The sequence below is a fragment of the Pleurodeles waltl genome, chromosome 5 (genome assembly GCF_031143425.1).
Source record: "Pleurodeles waltl isolate 20211129_DDA chromosome 5, aPleWal1.hap1.20221129, whole genome shotgun sequence".
In the NCBI taxonomy this organism is placed as follows: domain Eukaryota; kingdom Metazoa; phylum Chordata; class Amphibia; order Caudata; family Salamandridae; genus Pleurodeles; species Pleurodeles waltl.
In genome coordinates this window covers 34897510-34920941 of record NC_090444.1, presented here as the reverse complement: position 1 = coordinate 34920941, position 23432 = coordinate 34897510, and the positions used below count along the sequence as shown (strand labels likewise).

The 23432-nt window shown below is 49.0% G+C and overlaps 1 protein-coding gene across 2 annotated transcripts in view; it reads left to right on the top strand.

The window, feature by feature from the left end:
* LOC138295313 (NXPE family member 4-like) overlaps positions 1 to 23432 on the top strand; it is a 403519-nt gene that overhangs the window by 122964 nt on the left and 257123 nt on the right. For both annotated transcript variants that reach the window (XM_069233532.1, XM_069233531.1), the window contains one exon: positions 9532 to 9637. In XM_069233532.1, coding sequence (XP_069089633.1) covers positions 9539 to 9637 — 99 coding nt within the window. In that variant the 5' untranslated portion in view covers positions 9532 to 9538. The remainder of the gene's footprint in view (positions 1 to 9531; positions 9638 to 23432) is intronic.

The window sequence follows — 23432 nt, the reverse complement described above, 5'->3', positions numbered from 1 at the left end:
TTAAGACAGAGAGAGAAAAAGTTTTAGAACTTTTGAAAGTACAGAGAAAAAACTTTTTCAAACTTTTTTGAAAACTTTAAAAAGTTTTCATAACTTTTCAGAAACTTAGTTGAAAGTTTTAGAGTAGAAAAGTAAACTGTTTTGGTTCAATGTACATATATTGAAATATTTGGTATATGTTTTTCTTATGAAAAGCACCAAATGACAGAGTGGTAAAGCAGTTACAAGTACTTATCCCACCGCTGCACCACCAATGTATGAGGCTGGCCTGGCTTATAGTGGGTACCTTGTAGTACTTACACCTTGTGCCAGGTCCAGTTATACCTTATTAGCAGTATAGAGGTGTTCTAGCAGCTTAGGCTGATAGAGGTAGCTATGGCAAAGCAGCTTAGGCTGAACTAGGAGACCTGCAAAGCTCCTACTATACCACTTATATCATATAGCACAATGGGCCAGATGTATGAAAATATTTTGCACTCGCAAACGGTGCAAATCGGTACATTCGGCCGTTTGCAAGTGCAAAATAGTGGTCTGCAATGCATGAAAGGCAATCGCAGACCACAAAGTAGAAATCGTTAAAATTGCGATTTCTAGCGTTGCGACCTGGATTTGCGATTCGCAAAATCCAGGTCGCAAGGCAATGCTGCAAAAAATCGCAAATTGCGATTTTTCGCAGAATGGCATTTTGCACATGCAAAATACCATGATATGCAACCAGGTGGTACTGCATTTTTAAATTGAACATGTAAAGCACAATTGCCCTTTTGGCATGTGTGTACCTTACATGTTGCTAAAAATGATTTTTGGGCGCAGCAGAGGGGGTCTTAGGCCTCCAAGACCCTGGCCTTTCTGGTTCAGAAATGGCAATTTTGGAAATGCAAAAAATTCGCAGCTATGGGCCAACAGGCCCGTAGCTGCGAATGGGGCCGGTATCGCAATTTGCGATTCGGTAATAGCATTTGCGATTTTTAAGAAATCACTATTACCGATTTGCAAATGTGATACATGGCACTTTGCGAGTCGGTAATAGCGATTTCTTAAAAATCTCTATTACCGAATTGCAAAGGGCCGTGATGATACATCTGGCCCTATATAACAAGAAAACACAATACTCAGAGTTACTAAAAATAAAGTTACTTTATTTGAGTGTCAATATGCCAAAAAGATCTCAGAGGATACCCTCACTTAAGAGGTAAGTAATATACACAAATTATATGTACACAAACCCAATACAGGTAAGTAACAGTTAGAAAAGTAGTGCAAACAATGTAGAATCACAATAGGATGCAATAGGTAGAAATAGGCCTAGGGGCAACACAAACCATATACTCCAAAAGTGGAATGCGAATCACAAATGGACCCCAGGCCTAGTGTAGGTTGTAGAGGGTCGCTGGGACTGTGAGAAAACAGTAAGGGTGTCCAAGATACCCCACCCCAAGACCCTGAAAAGTAGGAGTCAAGTTACCCAACTACCCCGGAAAGACAGTATAGTTCAGATAGGGGATTGTGCAAGAACCACAACCACCAGCAAAACACTGAAGACGGATTCCTGGACCTGAGACCCTGTAAAGGAAGGGGACCAAGTCCAAGAGTCACGCAAGTGTCCAGGTGGGGCAGGAGCCCACTAAACCCCGGATGAAGGTGCAAAAGGGCTGCCTCCAGGTGGAAGAAGCCAAAGATTCTGCAACAACGGAAGGAGCCAGGAACTTCTCCTTTGGTCAGAAGATGACCCACGGTGTGTTGGAGGGTGCAGAAGTGTTCCCACACAGAAATACTGCAAACAAGCCTTGCTAGCTGCAATAGTCGTGGTTGAGGATTTTGGGTGCTGCTGGGGATCAGGAAGGACCAGGATGTCGCCCCTCAGCAAGTTGGGCAATGCAGGACAGAATGCTGGGGACCCAGGTTAGGCTGTGCACAAAGGAATCCTTGGAAAAGTGCACAGAAGCCGGAGCAGCTGCAGATCACGCAGCACACAGGATTACTGTCTGACATGGGGCGGCAAGGACTTACCTCCACCAAATTTGGACAGATGGGCAACTTAACTGTGGGAGACACTTGGACCCAGCTGGTGATGCAGAAGTTTGGTGCCTGCGTTGGCAGGGGGAAGATTCTGTCGACCCACAGGAGATTTCTTCTTGGCTTCCAGTGCACGGTGAAGGCAGACAGCCCTCAGAGCATGCACCACCAGGAAACAGTCGAGAAAGCCGGCAGGATTTGGCGCTACAATGTTGATGGTAGTTGTCTTGCTACTTTGTTGCGGTTTTGCAGGCGTCCTGGAGCAGTCAGCGGTCGATCCTTTGTAGAAGTCGAAGAGGGAGATGCAGAGGAACTCTGGTGAGCTCTTGCATTCGTTATCTGAAGAGTTCCGCAAAGCAGAGACCCTAAATAGCCAGAAAAGGAGGTTTGGCCACCAAGGAAGGAGGATTGGCTACCAAGGAAGGTAAGAGCCTATCAGAGGGGGTCTCTGACATCACCTGCTGGCAGTGGCCACTCAGAGCAGTCCAGTGTGCCCCCAACACCTCTGTTTCCAAGATGGCAGAGGTCTGGGACACACTGGAGGAACTCTGGGCACCTCCCCTGGGAAGTACTGGTCAGGGGAGTGGTCACTCCCATTTCCTTTGTCCAGTTTTGCGCCAGAGCAGGGCTAGGGGATCCCTGAACTGGTGTAGACTGGCTTATGCAGAGATAGGCACCATCTGCACATCAAAGCATTTCCAGAGGCTGGGGGAGGCTACTCCTCCCCAGCCCTTCACACCTATTTCCAAAGGGAGAGGGTGTAACACCCTCTCTCAGAGGAAATCCTTTGTTCTGCCTTCCTGGGCCAGGGCTGCCTGGACCCCAGGGGGGCAGAAACCTGTCTGAGGGGTTGGCAGCAGCACCAGCTGCAGTGGAAACCCTGAAAAGGCAGTTTGGCAGCACCCAGGTTCTGTGCTAGAGACCCGGGGGATCATGGAATTGTCCCCCCAATACCAGAATGGTGTTGGGGTGACAATTCCATGATCTTAGACATGTTACATGGCCATGTTCGGAGTTACCATTGTGACGCTATACATAGGTAGTGACCTATGTATAGTGCACGCGTGTAATGGTGTCCCTGCACTCTCAAGGTCCGGGGAAATTGCCCTGAACGATGTGGGGGCACCTTGGCTAGTGCCAGGGTGCCCCCACACTAAGTAACTTGGCACCCAACCTTCACTAAGTGAAGGTTAGACATATAGGTGACTTATAAGTTACTTATGTGCAGTGAAAAATGGCTGTGAAATAATGTGGGCATTATTTCACTCAGGCTGCAATGGCAGTCCTGTGTAAGAATTGTCTGAGCTCCCTATGGGTGGTGTAAGGAAATGGCTCCCTGTTGCAGTTACCCCCCCTATTTGCCTGATACTGATGCTGACTTGACTGAGAAGTGTGCTGGGACCCTGCTAACCAGGCCCCAGCACCAGTGTTCTTTCACCTAAAATGTACCATTGTACCCACAATTGGCACACCCCTGGCACACAGATAAGTCCCTTATAAAAGGTACCAGTGGTACCAAGGGCCCTGTGACCAGGGAAGGTCCGTAAGGGCTGCAGCATATGTTGTGCCACCCTAAGGGACCCCTCACCTAACACATGCATACTGCCATAGCAGATTGTGTGTGTTGGTGGGGAGAAAAAGGCAAAGTCGACATGGCATCCCCCTCAGGATGCCATGCACACAAAATACTTCCTGTGGCATAGGTAAGTCACCCCTCTAGCAGGCCTTACAGCCCTAAGACAGGGTGTACTATACCACAAGGGAGGGCATAGCTGCATGAGCAATATGCCCCTACAGTGTCTAAGTCTATTCTTTGCCATTGTAAGTACAGTTGTGGCCATATTAAGTATATGGTCTGGGAGTTTGTCAAAAACGACCTCCACAGCTCCATAATGGCTACACTGAATACTGGAAAGTTTGGTATCAAACTTCTCAGAATAATTAACCCACACTGATTCCAGTATTGGATTTATTAAGAAATGCACACAGAGGGCATCTTAGAGATGCCTCCTGTATTTTACCCAATTGTTCAGTGCAGGACTGACTGGTCTGTGCCAGCCTGCTGCTGAGAGACGAGTTTCTGACCCCATGAGGTGAGGGCCTTTGTGCTCTCTGAGGACAGAAACAAAAGCCTGCTCTGGGTGGAGGTGCTTCACACCTCCCCCCTGCAGGAACTGTAACACCAAGCAGTGAGCCTCAAAGGCTCAGACTTCGTGTTACAATGCCCCAGGGCACTCCAGCTAGTGGAGATGCCCGCCCCCTGGACACAGCCCCCACTTTTGGCGGCAAGTTCAGGGGAGATAATGAGAAAAACAAGGAGGAGTCACCCTCCAGTCAGGACAGCCCCTAAGGTGCCCTGAGCTGAGGTGACCCCTGCCTTTAGAAATCCTCCATCTTGGTTTTGCAGGATTCCCCCAATAGGAATAGGGATGTGCCCCACTCCCCTCAGGGAGGAGGCACAAAGAGGGTGTAGCCACCCTTAAGGACATTAGCCATTGGCTACTGCCCTCCCAGACCTATTTAGGGGCTCCCCAGAACCTAGGAAACTAGATTCCTGCAACCTAAGACAAAGAAGGACTGCTGACCTGAAGCCCTGCAGAGAAGACGGAGACACCAACTGCTTTGGCCCCAGCCCTACCGGCCTGTCTCCCCACTTCAAGAGAAACTGCAACAGCGACGCGGTCCCCAAGATCCAGCGACCTCTGAAGCCTCAGAGGACTACCCTGCATCTAAAAGGACCAAGAACTCCTGAGGACAGCGGCCCTGTTCCAAAGAAACCAAAACTTGCAACAAAGAAACAACTTTAAAAGGACTCCACGTTTCCCACCGGAAGCGTGAGACTTTCCACTCTGCACCCGACGCCCCCGGCTCGACCTGCGGAGAAACAACACTACAGGGAGGACTCACCGGCGACTGCGACCCTGTGAGTAGCCAGAGTTGACCCCCCCTGAGCCCCTCCTGCGACACCTGCAGAGGGAATCCAGAGGCTCCCCCTGACCGCGACTGCCTGCTTCCAGGAACTAACACCTGGTAATGACATTGTTCCTGCAGCCCCCAGGACCTGAAGGATCCGGCCTCCAGTGCAGAAGCGACCCCCAGGTGTCCCTCTCCCTTTCCCAGGTGGTGGCTACCCAGAGGAGCCCCCCTTTTCCCTGCCTGCTTCTCTGAAGAGACCCCTGGGTCTCCCATTGAAATCTATTGCAAACATGACGCCTGTTTGCACTCTGCACCCGGCCGCCCCCGTGCCGCTGAGGGTGTACTTTCTGTGCTGACTTGTGTCCACCCCGGTGGCCTACAAAACCCCCCCTCGTCTGCCCTCTGAAGTCGCGGGTACTTACCTGCTGGCAGACTGGAACCGGGGCACCCCCTTCTCCATTGAAGCCTATGCGTTTTGGGCACCACTTTGAACTCTGCACCTTACCGGCCCTGAGCTGCTGGTGTGGTAAATTTGGGGTTGCTCTGAACCCCCCACGGTGGGCTACCTTGGACCCAACTTTGAACCTTTTAAATGTTTTACTTACCTGTGAAACTAACAAATGCTTACCTCCCCCAGGAACTGTTGAATTTTGCACAAAGTGTCCATTTTTAAAATAGCTTATTGCCATGTTTGCCAAAACTGTACATGCTATTGTGATGATTCAAATTTCCTAAGATACCTGAGTGAAATACCTTTCATTGAAAGTATTGTTGGGAAATCTTGAACCTGTGGTTCTTAAAATAAACTAAGAAAAGTTATTTTTACTATATAAAAACCTAATGGCCTGGAATTATCTTTGAGTGTGTGTTCCCCATTTATTGCCTGTGTGTGTACAACAAATGCTTAACACTACCCTCTGATAAGCCTACTGCTCAACCACACTACTACAAAATAGAGCATTAGAATTATCTCTTATTGCCACTATCTTACCTCTAAGGGGAACTCTTGGACTATGTGCATGCTATTTCTTACTTTGAAATAGTACATACAGAGCTAACTTCAACAGGTGGCAAAAGAAATTCTGCAGCCCATAGGGATCTCCTGGAACCCCAATACCCTGGTGTAGGAAAGTACCATCTTGCCTGGCATGTTACCCCCATTTTTCACTGTATATATGTTGTTTTAGTTGTATGTGTCACTGGGACCCTGCAACACAGGGCCCCAGTGCTCATAAGTGTGCCTGACTGTGTTACCTGTGTAGTGACTAACTGTCTCACTGAGGCTCTGCTAACTAGAACCTCAGTGGTTATGCTCTCTCATTACTTTCAAATTGTCACTAACAGGCTAGTGACCAATTTTATCAATTCACATTGGCTTACTGGAACACCCTTATAATTCCCTAGTATATGGTATTAAGGTACCCAGGGTATTGGGGTTCCAAGAGATCCCTATGGGCTGCAGCATTTCTTTTGCCACCCATAGGGAGCTCTGACAATTCTTACACAGGCCTGCCACTGCAGCCTGAGTGAAATAATGCCCACATTATTTCACAGCCATTTTCACTGCACTTAAGTAACTTATAAGTCACCTATATGTCTATCCTTTACCTGGTAAAGGTTAGGTGCAAAGTTACTTAGTGTGTGGGCACCCTGGCACTAGCCAAGGTGCCCCCACATTGTTCAGGGCAAATTCCCCGACTTTGTGAGTGCTGGAGACACCATTATATGCGTGCACTACACATAGGTCACTACCTATGTGTAGCTTCACAATGGTAACTCCGAATATGGCCATGTAACATGTCTAAGATCATGGAATTGCCCCCTCTATACCATCCTGGCATAGTTGGCACAATTCCATGCTCCCAGTGGTCTGTAGCACAGACCCTGGCACTGCCAAACTGCCTTTTCAGGGGTTACACTGCAGCTGCTGCCAACCCCACAGACAGGCTTCTGCCCTCCTGGGGTCCAGCCAGGCCTGGCCCAGGATGGCAGAACAAAGGACTTCCTCAGAGAGGGGGTGTTACACCCTCTCCCTTTGGAAAATGGTGTGAAGGCAGGGGAGGAGTAGCCTCCCCCAGCCTCTGGAAATGCTTTCTTGGGCACAGATGTGCCCAATTCTGCATAAGCCAGTCTACACCGGTTCAGGGACCCCTCAGCCCCTGCCTGGGCACGAAACTGGACAAAGGAAAGGGGAGTGACCACTCCCCTGACCTGCACCTCCCCTGGGAGGTGCCCAGAGCTCCTCCAGTGTGCTCCAGACCTCTGCCATCTTGGAAACAGAGGTGCTGCTGGCACACTGGACTGCTCTAAGTGGCCAGTGCCCACAGCTGACGTCAGAGACTCCTCCTGATAGGCTCCTTTAGGTGTTGTTAGCCTATCCTCTCTCCTAAGTAGCCAAACCCTCTTTTCTGGCTATTTAGGGTCTCTTTCTTTGGGGATTCCTCAGATAACGAATGCAAGAGCTCATCAGAGTTCCTCTGCATCTCTCTCTTCACCTTCTGCCAAGAAATCGACTGCTGACCGCGCTGGAAGCCTGCAAAACTGCAACAAAGTAGCTAAGACAACTACTGCAACCTTGTAACGCCGCTCCTGCTGCCTTCTCGACTGTTTTTCGTGGTGGTGCATCCTGTGGGGGTAGTCTGCCTCCTCTCTGCATCAGAAGCTGCGAAGAAATCTCCCGTGGGTCGACGGAATCTTCCCCCTGCTACCGCAGGCACCAAAAAGCTGCATCACGGTCCCTTGGGTCTCCTCTCACGACAACAAGCGAGGTCCCTTGAATCCAGCCAGACTGTCCAAGTTACCCCCACGGTCCAGTGACTCTTCAGTCCAAGTTTGGTGGAGGTAAGTCCTTGCCTCCCCACGCCAGACTGCATTGTTGGTTTTTGCGACTTTTGCAACTTCTCCGGCTCCCGTGCACTTTCGGCAGAAATCCTTTGTGCACACCCAAGCCTGGGTCCACGGCACTCTAACCTGCATTGCACAACTTTCTAAGTTGGTCTCCGGCGACGTGGGACTCCTTTGTGTAACTTCAGGCGAGCACCGTTTCACTTTACTTTGTAGTGCCTGTTCTGGCACTTCTGCGGGTGCTGCCTGCTTCTGAGAGGGCTCCTTGGCTTGCTCGGCGTCTCCTCTGTCCCCAGACGAAATTGGCGACATCCTGGTCCAACCTGGGCCACAGCAGCATCCAAAAACGCTAACTGCACAACTTGCAGCTAGCAAGGCTTGTTGGCATCCATCCGGCGGGAAAACACTTCTGCACGACTCTCCACGGCGTGGGGGATCCATCCTCCAAAGGGGATGTCTCTCGCTCTTGTCGTTCCTGCAGAATTCCTAGCTTCTTCAGTCCAGTAGAAGCTTCTTTGCACCAACAGCTGGCATTTCTTGGGCATCTGCCCATCTCCGACTTGCTTGTGACTTTTGGACTCGGTCCCCTTGTTCCACAGGTCCCCCCGACTAGGAATCCATTGTTGTTGCATTGCTGGGTTGTGTTTTTCTTGCATTATTCCTCTATCACGACTTCTGTGTCTTTGGGGGAACTTTAGTGCACTTTGTACTCACTTTTCAGGGTCTTGGGGTGGGGTATTTTTCTAACCCTTACTATTTTCTAATAGTCCCAGCGACCCTCTACAAGGTCACATAGGTTTGGGGTCCATTCGTGATTCGCATTCCACTTTTGGAGTATATGGTTTGTGTTGCCCCTATCCCTATGTGCTCCCATTGCATCCTATTGTAATTTTACACTGTACGCACTGTTTTCTAAGACTATACTGCATATTTTTGGTATTGTGTACATATATCTTGTATATATTTCTCATACTGAGGGTACTCACTGAGATACTTTTGGCATATTGTCATAAAAATAAAGTACCTTTATTTTTAGTATAACTGTATATTGTGTTTTCTTATGATATTGTGCATATGGCATTTGTGGTACTGTAGTAGCTTCACACGTCTCCTAGTTCAGCCTAAGCTGCTCTGCTAAGCTACCATTATCTATCAGCCTAAGCTGCTAGACACCCTATACACTAATAAGGGATACCTGGGCCTGGTGCAAGGTGTAAGTACCCCTTGGTACTCACTACAAGCCAGTCCAGCCTCCAACACCTGGGTACCTCAGTACCATATACAAGGGAACTATATGGGTGTACCAGTATGCCAATGTGAATTGGTAAATGTAGTCACTAGCCTGTTAGTGACAATTTGAAAGTAATGAGAGAGCATAAACACTGAGAATCTGGTTAGCAGAGCCTTAGTGAGACAGTTAGGCACCACATAGGGAACACATACAGGGCACATACTATGAGCACTGGGGCCCTGTCTGGCAGGGTCCCAGTGACACAAGGACTAAAACAACATACATACAGTGAAAAATGGGGGTAACATGCCAGGCAAGATGGTACTTTCCTACACACACTGCTGCTGTTTGTAGGCGCTATAAGTAGCGTGTGTTCCGTTTGCCAGGAGGACAGGATGCCGGGTGGACCTTGGCTCAGTTCAGTTGGAAAGCATCAAATAACGGCTCCTGTGCACCTATTTATCAGGTTATGCGTGTGTGTGTTATGTGCACAGCTTCTGACATGTTCTGTTTTGTATTTTCAGGATCAACATGTGGCTTCACATATGGACGAAGTGTAACTTACGACTCTTTCTAACACTTATTATGGTTTTCGTTATCGGTTCTATTTATTATCAGTTTACCCAAAAGGTAAGATATCAATAATGCACTTTAAAGCTTTAGGAACTTGGACATGTAGTAATTTTTTAATACATGTGGCCTAAATAATGTATTTATATTGGGACTTTTGTAAAGTGCTGCATGCCACTTAAATGTCTCTCGAGGCTCTGTGGACAAGGCTCTGTGGACAAGGCTCTGTGGACAAGGTGAAGGAAGAAGTTGCATGGACACGAGGCAGTTGGCCTGGAATCGAGCATGGCCGTGCCGTCCTACACCGGGACCACCAGGACATGAACAGATGATGTGAAGGGTGGAGGGATGGCAGGACTCCTACAGTTGTGTGGGGAATTACTAGGGCAGGGCACGAGCACCTCCTAGCCGCATATCGAGACGTACAGTAGAGGTGTCCATCCTCTAAGGAGTTCTAGAGGTCGCACTGAGCCTAAGATGTAGATCCTTCAAGGTGAAGGGATCTCCTGTCACAATTGGGCAGGAGGTATCTTCATGTTGGGGCTTTCAGGGGACCCATGAACTGACTACGTATTAATGAATTGGGGTTGTTGGCAGCGCATGAATCTGGGGTTGATATGACTGGTATCTGGACAGTGGTTGAGTGGTTCCAGTTGTGGAAGTTGTTCGATACAGAGCGTTCAGGCAGGCTTTGGCTAGCTTCAGTGCAGATTACAACAGGGCGAGCGAGTAGTGCAGGGGATATTGAGTGAAGAGTAGGTAGTGGCTCATCCGTAGACCTGAACCTTGGGTACTTTGCGGTACTCTCCAAAGTCCCCCTCGAGATGGAGAGGACCGCAGAGAGCTCCTCAGTGAAGCATTCCTTGAGCTGGAACAGTATCTAAACCTCCCTGTGTTTCTGCCCCAGTGACCAGGGAGACCATCTTCCTTTCTTGGAGGTGGAACCTTGGGCCTCTGGCCGGGCCCAGGGATATCAGTGTGAGCTTTTACTTGACCGAGTGAGTGCAGAAGTTGCAGCTCCGGCAGAAGGATAGCCACCAGGAGAAGCAGCTCTGACCTTTTGGAGCTCTACCATGGTATGTGTTGCAGGCCCAAAGCAGAGGAGGACAGACAGGAGGAGAGACGTGCATCTCTGGTGTCTCTTACCTCACTAACTCTCACAGTGGCCCGATGTAGGAAAGTACCATCTTGCCTGGCATGTTACCCCCATTTTTCACTGTATATATGTTGTTTTAGTTGTATGTGTCACTGGGACCCTGGTAACCCAGGGCCCCAGTGCTCATAAGTGTGCCTGTATGTGTTACCTGTGTAGTGACTAACTGTCTCACTGAGGCTCTGCTAATCAGAACCTCAGTGGTTATGCTCTCTCATTTCTTTCCAAATTGTCACTGACAGGCTAGTGACCATTTTTACCAATTTACATTGGCTTACTGGAACACCCTTATAATCCCCTAGTATATGGTACTGAGGTACCCAGGGTATTGGGGTTCCAGGAGATCCCTATGGGCTGCAGCATTTCTTTTGCCACCCATAGGGAGCTCTGACAATTCTTACACAGGCCTGCCACTGCAGCCTGAGTGAAATAACGTCCACGTTATTTCACAGCCATTTTACACTGCACTTAAGTAACTTATAAGTCACCTATATGTCTAACCTTTACCTGGTAAAGGTTAGGTGCAAAGTTACTTAGTGTGAGGGCACCCTGGCACTAGCCAAGGTGCCCCCACATTGTTCAGAGCCAATTCACTGAACTTTGTGAGTGCGGGGACACCATTACACGCGTGCACTACATATAGGTCACTACCTATATGTAGCTTCACCATGGTAACTCCGAATATGGCCATGTAACATGTCTATGATCATGGAATTGCCCCCTCTATGCCATCCTGGCATTGTTGGTACAATTCCATGATCCCAGTGGTCTGTAGCACAGACCCTGGTACTGCCAGACTGCCCTTCCTGGGGTTTCTCTGCAGCTGCTGCTGCTGCCAACCCCTCAGACAGGCAGCTGCCCTCCTGGGGTCCAGCCAGGCCTGGCCCAGGATGGCAGAACAAAGAACTTCCTCTGAGAGAGGGTGTGACACCCTCTCCCTTTGGAAAATGGTGTGAAGGCAGGGGAGGAGTAGCCTCCCCCAGCCTCTGGAAATGCTTTGTTGGGCACAGATGTGCCCAATTCTGCATAAGCCAGTCTACACCGGTTCAGGGACCCCTTAGCCCCTGCTCTGGCGCGAAACTGGACAAAGGAAAGGGGAGTGACCACTCCCCTGACCTGCACCTCCCCTGGGAGGTGTCCAGAGCTCCTCCAGTGTGCTCCAGACCTCTGCCATCTTGGAAACAGAGGTGCTGCTGGCACACTGGACTGCTCTGAGTGGCCAGTGCCACCAGGTGACGTCAGAGACTCCTTGTGATAGGCTCCTTCAGGTGTTAGTAGCCTTTCCTCTCTCCTAGGTAGCCAAACCCTCTTTTCTGGCTATTTAGGGTCTCTGTCTCTGGGGAAACTTTAGATAACGAATGCATGAGCTCAGCCGAGTTCCTCTGCATCTCCCTCTTCACCTTCTGATAAGGAATCGACCGCTGACCGCGCTGGAAGCCTGCAAACCTGCAACATAGTAGCAAAGACGACTACTGCAACTCTGTAACGCTGATCCTGCCGCCTTCTCGACTGTTTTCCTGCTTGTGCATGCTGTGGGGGTAGTCTGCCTCCTCTCTGCACCAGAAGCTCCGAAGAAATCTCCCGTGGGTCGACGGAATCTTCCCCCTGCAACCGCAGGCACCAAAAAGCTGCATCTCCGGTCCCTTGGGTCTCCTCTCAGCACGACGAGCGAGGTCCCTCGAATCCAGCGACACCGTCCAAGTGACCCCCACAGTCCAGTGACTCTTCAGCCCAAGTTTGGTGGAGGTAAGTCCTTGCCTCACCTCGCTGGGCTGCATTGCTGGGAACCGCGACTTTGCAAGCTTCTCCGGCCCCTGTGCACTTCCGGCGGAAATCCTGTGTGCACAGCCAAGCCTGGGTCCACGGCACTCTAACCTGCATTGCACGACTTTCTAAGTTGGTCTCCGGCGACGTGGGACTCCTTTGTGCAACTTCGGCGAGCACCGTTTCACGCATCCTTGTAGTGCCTGTTTCTGGCACTTCTCCGGGTGCTACCTGCTTCAGTGAGGGCTCTTTGTCTTGCTCGACGTCCCCTCTCTCTGCAGGTCCAATTTGCGACCTTCTGGTCCCTCTTGGGCCCCAGCAGCGTCCAAAAACGCCAAACGCACGATTTTCGTGTAGCAAGGCTTGTTGGCGTCCATCCGGCGGGAAAACACTTCTGCACGACTCTCCAAGGCGTGGGGGATCCATCCTCCAAAGGGGAAGTCTCTAGCCCTTGTCGTTCCTGCAGTATTCACAGTTCTTCAGCCTAGTAAGAGCTTCTTTGCACCAACCGCTGGCATTTCTTGGGCATCTGCCCATCTCCGAGCTGCTTGTGACTTTTGGACTTGGTCCCCTTGTTCCACAGGTACCCTCAGACAGGAATCCATCGTTGTTGCATTGCTGATTTGTGTTTTCCTTGCATTCTCCCTCTAACACGACTATTTTGTCCTTAGGGGAACTTTAGTGCACTTTGCACTCACTTTTCAGGGTCTTGGGGAGGGTTATTTTTCTAACTCTCACTATTTTCCAATAGTCCCAGCGACCCTCTACAAGGTCACATAGGTTTGGGGTCCATTCGTGGTTCGCATTCCACTTCTGGAGTATATGGTTTGTGTTGCCCCTATCCCTATGTTTCCCCATTGCATCCTATTGTAACTATACATTGTTTGCACTGTTTTCTAAGACTATACTGCATATTTTTTGCTATTGTGTATATATATGTTGTGTATATTTCCTATCCTCTCACTGAGGGTACACTCTAAGATACTTTGGCATATTGTCATAAAAATAAAGTACCTTTATTTTTAGTATAACTGTGTATTGTGTTTTCTTATGATATTGTGCATATGACACTAAGTGGTACTGTGGTAGCTTCACACGTCTCCTAGTTCAGCCTGAGCTGCTTTGCTAAGCTACCATTATCTATCAGCCTAAGCTGCTAGACACCCTATACACTAATAAGGGATAACTGGGCCTGGTGCAAGGTGCAAGTACCCCTTGGTACTCACTACAAGCCAGTCCAGCCTCTTACATTGGTTGTGCAGTGGTGGGATAAGTGCTTTGAGACTACTTACCACTCTTGTCATTGTACTTTTCATAAGAGAAAAATATACAAAACAAGGTCAGTGTATATACACATAGCCAAAAAGTTTTGCATTTCCTCTTTTCACTCTTTTCTAAGTGCTGAAAAGTACTTCTAAACTTTCAAAAAGTTCTTAAAAGTTTAAAAAGTTTTTTCTGTCTTTCCAAAAAGTTCTGAAAACTTTTTTTTCTCTTTGTCTATCACTTTAACTCTCTCTAAAAATGTCTGGCACAGGCCAAAAAGTTGAACTGTCCAAACTTGCATATGATCACCTTAGCTGGAAAGGAGCAAGGAGTCTCTGCATAGAGAGAGGTTTGAGTGTAGGGAAGAATCCTTCCTTAGAACTGTTAATTAATATGCTTAGAGTACAGGATAAGGCCATAAGTGCCCAATCTGTAGAAAAAGTAGCTAATGGTTCTCAATCTGATCCAGGGACTCCCCCAGGAAAAGGTTCAGGAAAGAAACTTCTCAGCCTGCCCATTACTAGACAGTCTAGCATAGTTGGTACAGAGGTTGAATCACATCAAACTGATGATGTGCTCTCACATTATACTGGTAGCCAAGCTGTTAGGGTGCCCTCTGTAAGGGACAGGTCTCCTTCTGTTCATTCCCATCATACCTCTGTATCTAGAAATGTCCCTCCCACCCACCCTGATGACAGATTGTTGGAAAGGGAGCTCAATAGATTGAGAGTGGAGCAAACCAGACTGAAGCTCAAGAAGCAACAGCTGGATTTGGATAGACAGTCTTTAGAAATAGAGAGGGAAAGACAGACAATGGGTTTAGATACCCATGGTGGCAGCAGCAGTATTCCCCATAGTCATCCTGCAAAAGAGCATGATTCCAGGAATCTGCATAAGATAGTTCCCCCTTACAAGGAGGGGGATGACATTAACAAGTGGTTTGCTGCACTTGAGAGGGCCTGTGCTGTACAGGATGTCCCTCAAAGGCAGTGGGCTGCTATCCTATGGCTATCATTTACTGGAAAAGGTAGGGATAGGCTCCTTACTGTAAAAGAAAATGATGCTAACAATTTCCAAGTTCTTAAGAATGCACTCCTGGATGGTTATGGCTTAACCACTGAACAGTACAGGATCAAGTTCAGAGATACCAAAAAGGAGTCTTCACAAGACTGGGTTGATTTCATTGACCAGGCAGTGAAGGCCTTGGAGGGGTGGTTACATGGCAGTAAAGTTACTGATTATGACAGCCTGTATAACTTAATCCTGAGAGAGCATATTCTTAATAATTGTGTGTCTGATTTGTTGCACCAGTACTTGGTGGACTCTGATCTGACCTCTCCCCAAGAATTGGGAAAGAAGGCAGACAAATGGGTCAGAACAAGAGTGAACAGAAAAGTTCATACAGGGGGTGACAAAGATGGCAACAAAAAGAAGGATGGTAAGTCTTCAGACAAGGGTGGGGACAAATCTAAAAATGAGTCTTCATCAGGCCCACAAAAACACTCTGGTGGGGGTGGTGGGCCCAAACCCTCCTTTAATCAGAACAAGGAAAAGAAACCATGGTGCTATTTATGTAAGATAAAAGGCCATTGGACAACAGATCCCAGTTGTCCAAAGAAAGGCACCACAGCTCCTACCACTACAACCCCTACTGCTACACCTAGTGTCCCTACTAATAGCAGTGGTGGTGGGAGCAAACCTACTAATAGCCAATCCAAGGGAGTAGCTGGGCTCACTTTTGGTAATTTAGTTGGGGTTGGTCTGATTAGGGAGACCACAGAGGCTACTTTAGTCTCTGAAGGGGCTATTGACTTAGCCACTTTGGTTGCTTGCCCCCATAACTTGGAGAAGTACAAGCAACTAACCCTAATAAATGGTGTTGAGGTCCAGGCCTACAGGGACACAGGTGCCAGTGTCACAATGGTGATTGAGAAACTGGTGCACCCTGAACAACACATACTTGGACACCAGTACCAAGTAACCGATGCTCACAACATAACACAAAGCCACCCCATGGCTGTTGTAAATCTCAACTGGGGGGGGTATCTGGTCCAAAGAAAGTTGTGGTAGCTTCAGATTTACCTGTAGACTGTCTATTAGGGAACGATTTGGAGACATCAGCTTGGTCAGATGTGGAGTTGGAGGCCCATGCAGCAATGCTGGGCATCCCAGGGCATATTTTTGCTTTGACAAGGGCTCAGGCCAAAAAGCAAAAAGGACAGGGAAGCTTGGATCCTGGAACAATGGACCAAGTGCTCCCTAAAGCTAGGGCTAGTAGAAGCAAACCACTTCCTACTATCCCTCCCTCTACAGTGGATTCTAATTCTGAGGAAGAAGAATTCCCTCCCTGTGCAGAACCTACACCAGAGGAGCTGGAAGCAGACACTGCTGAGCTTTTGGGTGAAGGGGGGCCTGCCAGAGAGGAGCTGAGTGTGGCACAGCAAACCTGTCCCACATTAGAGGGTCTCAGACAGCAAGCTGTCAAACAGGCTAATGGGGATGTCAGTGACTCACACAGAGTTTACTGGGAGGACAACCTCTTGTACACTGAGCATAGGGATCCTAAACCTGGAGCTGCCAGGAGATTAGTGATTCCTCAGGAGTACAGAAAGTTCCTCCTAACACTGGCACATGACATTCCCTTAGCTGGGCACCTGGGTCAAATGAAAACTTGGGACAGATTGGTACCACTGTTTCATTGGCCTAGGATGTCTGAGGACACAAAAGAATTTTGTAAGTCCTGTGAAACCTGTCAAGCCAGTGGCAAGACAGGTGGCACTCCAAAGGCACCCCTTATCCCACTGCCTGTGGTTGGGGTTCCCTTTGAAAGGGTAGGGGTTGACATAGTTGGCCCCCTTGACCCTCCTACTGCTTCAGGCAATAGGTTTATCTTAGTGGTAGTGGACCATGCCACAAGGTATCCTGAAGCAATTCCTTTAAGGACCACTACAGCTCCTGCAGTGGCAAAGGCCCTCCTGGGAATATTTTCCAGGATGGGCTTCCCAAAGGAAGTAGTATCAGACAGAGGAAGCAATTTCATGTCTGCATACTTAAAGGCCATGTGGAAGGAGTGTGGTGTAACTTACAAGTTCACAACACCCTATCATCCACAAACAAATGGACTGGTGGAGAGATTTAATAAAACTCTCAAAGGCATGATTATGGGACTCCCTGAAAAACTCCGCAGGAGATGGGATATCCTTCTACCATGCCTCCTTTTTGCCTACAGGGAGGTACCCCAGAAAGGAGTGGGCTTCAGCCCATTTGAACTTCTTTTTGGACACCCTGTTAGGGGTCCACTCACACTTGTAAAGGAGGGTTGGGAACAACCTTTAAAAGCTCCTAAGCAGGATATTGTGGATTATGTACTTGGCCTCAGATCAAGGATGGCTGAGTACATGAAAAAGGCCAGTAAAAACCTTCAGGCCAGCCAAGAGCTCCAGAAGCAATGGCATGATCAGAAGGCTGTTTTGGTTCAGTACCAACCAGGGCAGAAAGTGTGGGTCTTGGAGCCTGTGGCCCCAAGAGCACTCCAAGATAAATGGAGTGGTCCACACACAATTGTTGAAAAGAAGGGTGAAGTCACCTACTTGGTTGACTTAGGCACTGCCAGGAGTCCCCTTAGGGTGCTCCATGTCAACCGCCTGAAACCCTACTATGACAGGGCTGATCTCACCCTGCTCATGGCAACAGATGAGGGACAGGAAGAAGACAGTGATCCTCTACCTGATCTCTTCTCTTCCACAGAACAAGATGCTCTTGTGGAAGGGGTAGTTTTGGCTGATTGTCTTACTGCTGAGCAGAAAGATAATTGCATAAATCTCCTAGGACAATTTTCAGAACTCTTCTCCATTGTGCCAGGCACCACTTCTTGGTGTGAGCACACTATAGATACTGGAGACAGTTTACCTGTCAAAAGTAAGATCTATAGGCAGCCTGACCATGTCAGGGACTGCATAAAGCAAGAAGTTCAGAAGATGTTGGAACTAGGAGTGGTTGAGCACTCTGACAGTCCATGGGCTTCTCCTGTGGTACTGGTACCAAAACCCAATTCTAAAGATGGAAAGAAGGAAATGAGGTTTTGTGTAGACTATAGAGGTCTCAACTTGGTAACCAAAACAGATGCTCACCCTATACCCAGGGCAGATGAGCTAATAGATACACTGGCATCTGCCAAGTATCTAAGCACTTTTGATTTGACTGCAGGGTATTGGCAGATCAAAATGTCAGAAGATGCTAAACCTAAGACTGCATTTTCTACCATTGGAGGACATTACCAGTTTACTGTAATGCCTTTTGGTTTGAAAAATGCACCTGCCACTTTTCAGAGGTTGGTGAACACAGTCCTGCAAGGGCTGGAAGCTTTCAGTGCAGCATATTTGGATGATATAGCTGTCTTTAGCTCCAGCTGGGATGATCACCTGGTCCACCTTTGGAAAGTTTTGGAGGCCCTGCAAAAGGCAGGCCTCACTATCAAGGCTTCAAAGTGCCAGATAGGGCAGGGTAAGGTGGTTTATCTGGGACACCTTGTTGGTGGGGAACAGATTGCACCACTTCAGGGGAAAATCCAAACCATTATTGATTGGATTCCCCCTACCACTCAGACTCAGGTGAGAGCCTTCCTAGGCCTCACTGGGTATTACAGGAGGTTCATTAAGAACTATGGCTCCATTGCAGCCCCTCTTAATGACCTCACATCCAAGAAAATGCCTAAAAAGGTATTATGGACAGCAAACTGTCAGAAAGCTTTTGAGGAGCTGAAGCAGGCCATGTGCTCTGCACCTGTCCTAAAAAGCCCTTGTTACTCTAAAAAATTCTATGTCCAAACTGATGCATCTGAATTAGGAGTAGGGGCAGTCCTATCACAACTTAATTCAGAGGGCCAGGATCAACCTGTTGCTTTTATTAGTAGAAGGTTGACCCCTAGAGAAAAGCGTTGGTCTGCCATTGAGAGGGAGGCCTTTGCTGTGGTCTGGGCTCTGAAGAAGTTGAGGCCATACCTGTTTGGCACTCACTTCATTGTTCAGACAGACCACAAACCTCTACTTTGGCTAAAACAAATGAAAGGTGAAAATCCTAAATTGTTGAGGTGGTCCATATCCCTACAGGGAATGGACTATACAGTGGAACATAGACCTGGGAGTAGCCACTCCAATGCAGATGGACTCTCCAGATATTTCCACTTAGACAATGAAGACTCATCAGGTAATGGCTAGTCTTATTGTCCTTCGTTTGGGGGGGGGTTGTGTAGGAAAGTACCATCTTGCCTGGCATGTTACCCCCATTTTTCACTGTATATATGTTGTTTTAGTTGTATGTGTCACTGGGACCCTGGTAACCCAGGGCCCCAGTGCTCATAAGTGTGCCTGTATGTGTTACCTGTGTAGTGACTAACTGTCTCACTGAGGCTCTGCTAATCAGAACCTCAGTGGTTATGCTCTCTCATTTCTTTCCAAATTGTCACTGACAGGCTAGTGACCATTTTTACCAATTTACATTGGCTTACTGGAACACCCTTATAATCCCCTAGTATATGGTACTGAGGTACCCAGGGTATTGGGGTTCCAGGAGATCCCTATGGGCTGCAGCATTTCTTTTGCCACCCATAGGGAGCTCTGACAATTCTTACACAGGCCTGCCACTGCAGCCTGAGTGAAATAACGTCCACGTTATTTCACAGCCATTTTACACTGCACTTAAGTAACTTATAAGTCACCTATATGTCTAACCTTTACCTGGTAAAGGTTAGGTGCAAAGTTACTTAGTGTGAGGGCACCCTGGCACTAGCCAAGGTGCCCCCACATTGTTCAGAGCCAATTCACTGAACTTTGTGAGTGCGGGGACACCATTACACGCGTGCACTACATATAGGTCACTACCTATATGTAGCTTCACCATGGTAACTCCGAATATGGCCATGTAACATGTCTATGATCATGGAATTGCCCCCTCTATGCCATCCTGGCATTGTTGGTACAATTCCATGATCCCAGTGGTCTGTAGCACAGACCCTGGTACTGCCAGACTGCCCTTCCTGGGGTTTCTCTGCAGCTGCTGCTGCTGCCAACCCCTCAGACAGGCAGCTGCCCTCCTGGGGTCCAGCCAGGCCTGGCCCAGGATGGCAGAACAAAGAACTTCCTCTGAGAGAGGGTGTGACACCCTCTCCCTTTGGAAAATGGTGTGAAGGCAGGGGAGGAGTAGCCTCCCCCAGCCTCTGGAAATGCTTTGTTGGGCACAGATGTGCCCAATTCTGCATAAGCCAGTCTACACCGGTTCAGGGACCCCTTAGCCCCTGCTCTGGCGCGAAACTGGACAAAGGAAAGGGGAGTGACCACTCCCCTGACCTGCACCTCCCCTGGGAGGTGTCCAGAGCTCCTCCAGTGTGCTCCAGACCTCTGCCATCTTGGAAACAGAGGTGCTGCTGGCACACTGGACTGCTCTGAGCGGCCAGTGCCACCAGGTGACGTCAGAGACTCCTTGTGATAGGCTCCTTCAGGTGTTAGTAGCCTTTCCTCTCTCCTAGGTAGCCAAACCCTCTTTTCTGGCTATTTAGGGTCTCTGTCTCTGGGGAAACTTTAGATAACGAATGCATGAGCTCAGCCGAGTTCCTCTGCATCTCCCTCTTCACCTTCTGATAAGGAATCGACCGCTGACCGCGCTGGAAGCCTGCAAACCTGCAACATAGTAGCAAAGACGACTACTGCAACTCTGTAACGCTGATCCTGCCGCCTTCTCGACTGTTTTCCTGCTTGTGCATGCTGTGGGGGTAGTCTGCCTCCTCTCTGCACCAGAAGCTCCGAAGAAATCTCCCGTGGGTCGACGGAATCTTCCCCCTGCAACCGCAGGCACCAAAAAGCTGCATCTCCGGTCCCTTGGGTCTCCTCTCAGCACGACGAGCGAGGTCCCTCGAATCCAGCGACACCGTCCAAGTGACCCCCACAGTCCAGTGACTCTTCAGCCCAAGTTTGGTGGAGGTAAGTCCTTGCCTCACCTCGCTGGGCTGCATTGCTGGGAACCGCGACTTTGCAAGCTTCTCCGGCCCCTGTGCACTTCCGGCGGAAATCCTGTGTGCACAGCCAAGCCTGGGTCCACGGCACTCTAACCTGCATTGCACGACTTTCTAAGTTGGTCTCCGGCGACGTGGGACTCCTTTGTGCAACTTCGGCGAGCACCGTTTCACGCATCCTCGTAGTGCCTGTTTCTGGCACTTCTCCGGGTGCTACCTGCTTCAGTGAGGGCTCTTTGTCTTGCTCGACGTCCCCTCTCTCTGCAGGTCCAATTTGCGACCTTCTGGTCCCTCCTGGGCCCCAGCAGCGTCCAAAAACGCCAAACGCACGATTTAGGTGTAGCAAGGCTTGTTGGCGTCCATCCGGCGGGAAAACACTTCTGCACGACTCTCCAAGGCGTTGGGGATCCATCCTCCAAAGGGGAAGTCTCTAGCCCTTGTCGTTCCTGCAGTATTCACAGTTCTTCAGCCTAGTAAGAGCTTCTTTGCACCAACCGCTGGCATTTCTTGGGCATCTGCCCATCTCCGAGCTGCTTGTGACTTTTGGACTTGGTCCCCTTGTTCCACAGGTACCCTCAGACAGGAATCCATCGTTGTTGCATTGCTGATTTGTGTTTTCCTTGCATTCTCCCTCTAACACGACTATTTTGTCCTTAGGGGAACTTTAGTGCACTTTGCACTCACTTTTCAGGGTCTTGGGGAGGGTTATTTTTCTAACTCTCACTATTTTCCAATAGTCCCAGCGACCCTCTACAAGGTCACATAGGTTTGGGGTCCATTCGTGGTTCGCATTCCACTTCTGGAGTATATGGTTTGTGTTGCCCCTATCCCTATGTTTCCCCATTGCATCCTATTGTAACTATACATTGTTTGCACTGTTTTCTAAGACTATACTGCATATTTTTGCTATTGTGTATATATATCTTGTGTATATTTCCTATCCTCTCACTGAGGGTACACTCTAAGATACTTTGGCATATTGTCATAAAAATAAAGTACCTTTATTTTTAGTATAACTGTGTATTGTGTTTTCTTATGATATTGTGCATATGACACTAAGTGGTACTGTGGTAGCTTCACACGTCTCCTAGTTCAGCCTGAGCTGCTTTGCTAAGCTACCATTATCTATCAGCCTAAGCTGCTAGACACCCTATACACTAATAAGGGATAACTGGGCCTGGTGCAAGGTGCAAGTACCCCTTGGTACTCACTACAAGCCAGTCCAGCCTCCTACACCCGACCCTCTGAGAGCTCGCCCTCACTGCTAACCAGAACCTCAGTGTTTATGCTCTATCTGCTTTCTAAATTTGTCGTTGCAGGCTAGTGACTAATTTTTCCAATTCTGATTGGCACACTGGAACACCCTTATAATTCCCTAGTATATGGTACCTAGGTACCCAGGGTATTGGGGTTCCAGGAGATTCCTATGGGCTGCAGCATTTCTTTTGCCACCCATAGGGAGCTCAGACAATTCTTACACAGGACTGCCACTGCAGCCTGAGTGAAATAACGTCCACGTTATTTCACAGCCATATACCACTGCACATAAGTAACTTATAAGTCACCCATATGTCTAACCCTCACTTGGTGAAGGTTAGGTGCCAAGTTACTTAGTGTGTGGGCACCCTGGCACTAGCCAAGGTGCCCCACATTGTTCAGGGCAAATTCCCAGAACTTTGTGAGTGCGGGACACCATTACACGCGTGCACTATACATAGGTCACTACCTATGTATAGCGTCACAATGGTAATTCCGAACATGGCCATGTAACATGTCTAAGATCATGGAATTGTCACCCCAATACCATTCTGGTATTGGGGGGACAATTCCATGATCCCCTGGGTCTCTAGCACAGAACCTGGGTGCTGCCAAACTGCCTTTCCGGGGTTTCCACTGCAGCTACTGCTGCTGCCGACCCCTCAGACAGGATTCTGCCCTCCTGGGGTCTGGGCAGCCCCAGCCCAGGAAGGCAGAACAAAGGATTTCCTCTGAGAGAGGGTGTTACACCCTCTCCCTTTGGAAATAGGTGTGAAGAGCTGGGGAGGAGAAGCCTCCCCCAGCCTCTGGAAATGCTTTGATGGGCACAGATGCTGCCCATCTCTGCAGAAGCCAGTCTACACTGGTTCAGGGATCCCCCAGCCCTGCTCTGGCGCGAAACTGGACAAAGGAAAGGGAAGTGACGACTCCCCTGACCTGCACCTCCCAGGGGAGGTGCCCAGAGCTCCTCCAGTGTGTCCCAGACCTCTGCCATCTTGGAAACAGAGGTGTTTGTGGCACGCTGGACTGCTCTGAGTGGGCAGTGCCAGCAGGTGACGTCAGAGGCTCCTTCTGATAGGCTCTTACCTCTCTTGGTAGCCAATCCTCCTTCCTCGGTAGCCAAACCTCCTTTTCTGGCTATTTAGGGTCTCTGCTTTGGGGATCTCACCAGATAACGAATGCAAGAGCTCATCAGAGTTCCTCTGCATCTCCCTCTTCACCTTCTGCCAAAGGATTAACCGCTGACTGCTCAGGACGCCTGCAAAACCGCAACAAAGTAGCAAGACAACTACTAGCAACCTTGCATCGCTTCATCCTGCCGGCTTTCTCGACTGTTTCCAGGTGGTGCATGCTCTGGGGGTAGCCTGCCTCCTCTCTGCACCAGGAGCTCTGAAGAAATCTCCCGTGGGTCG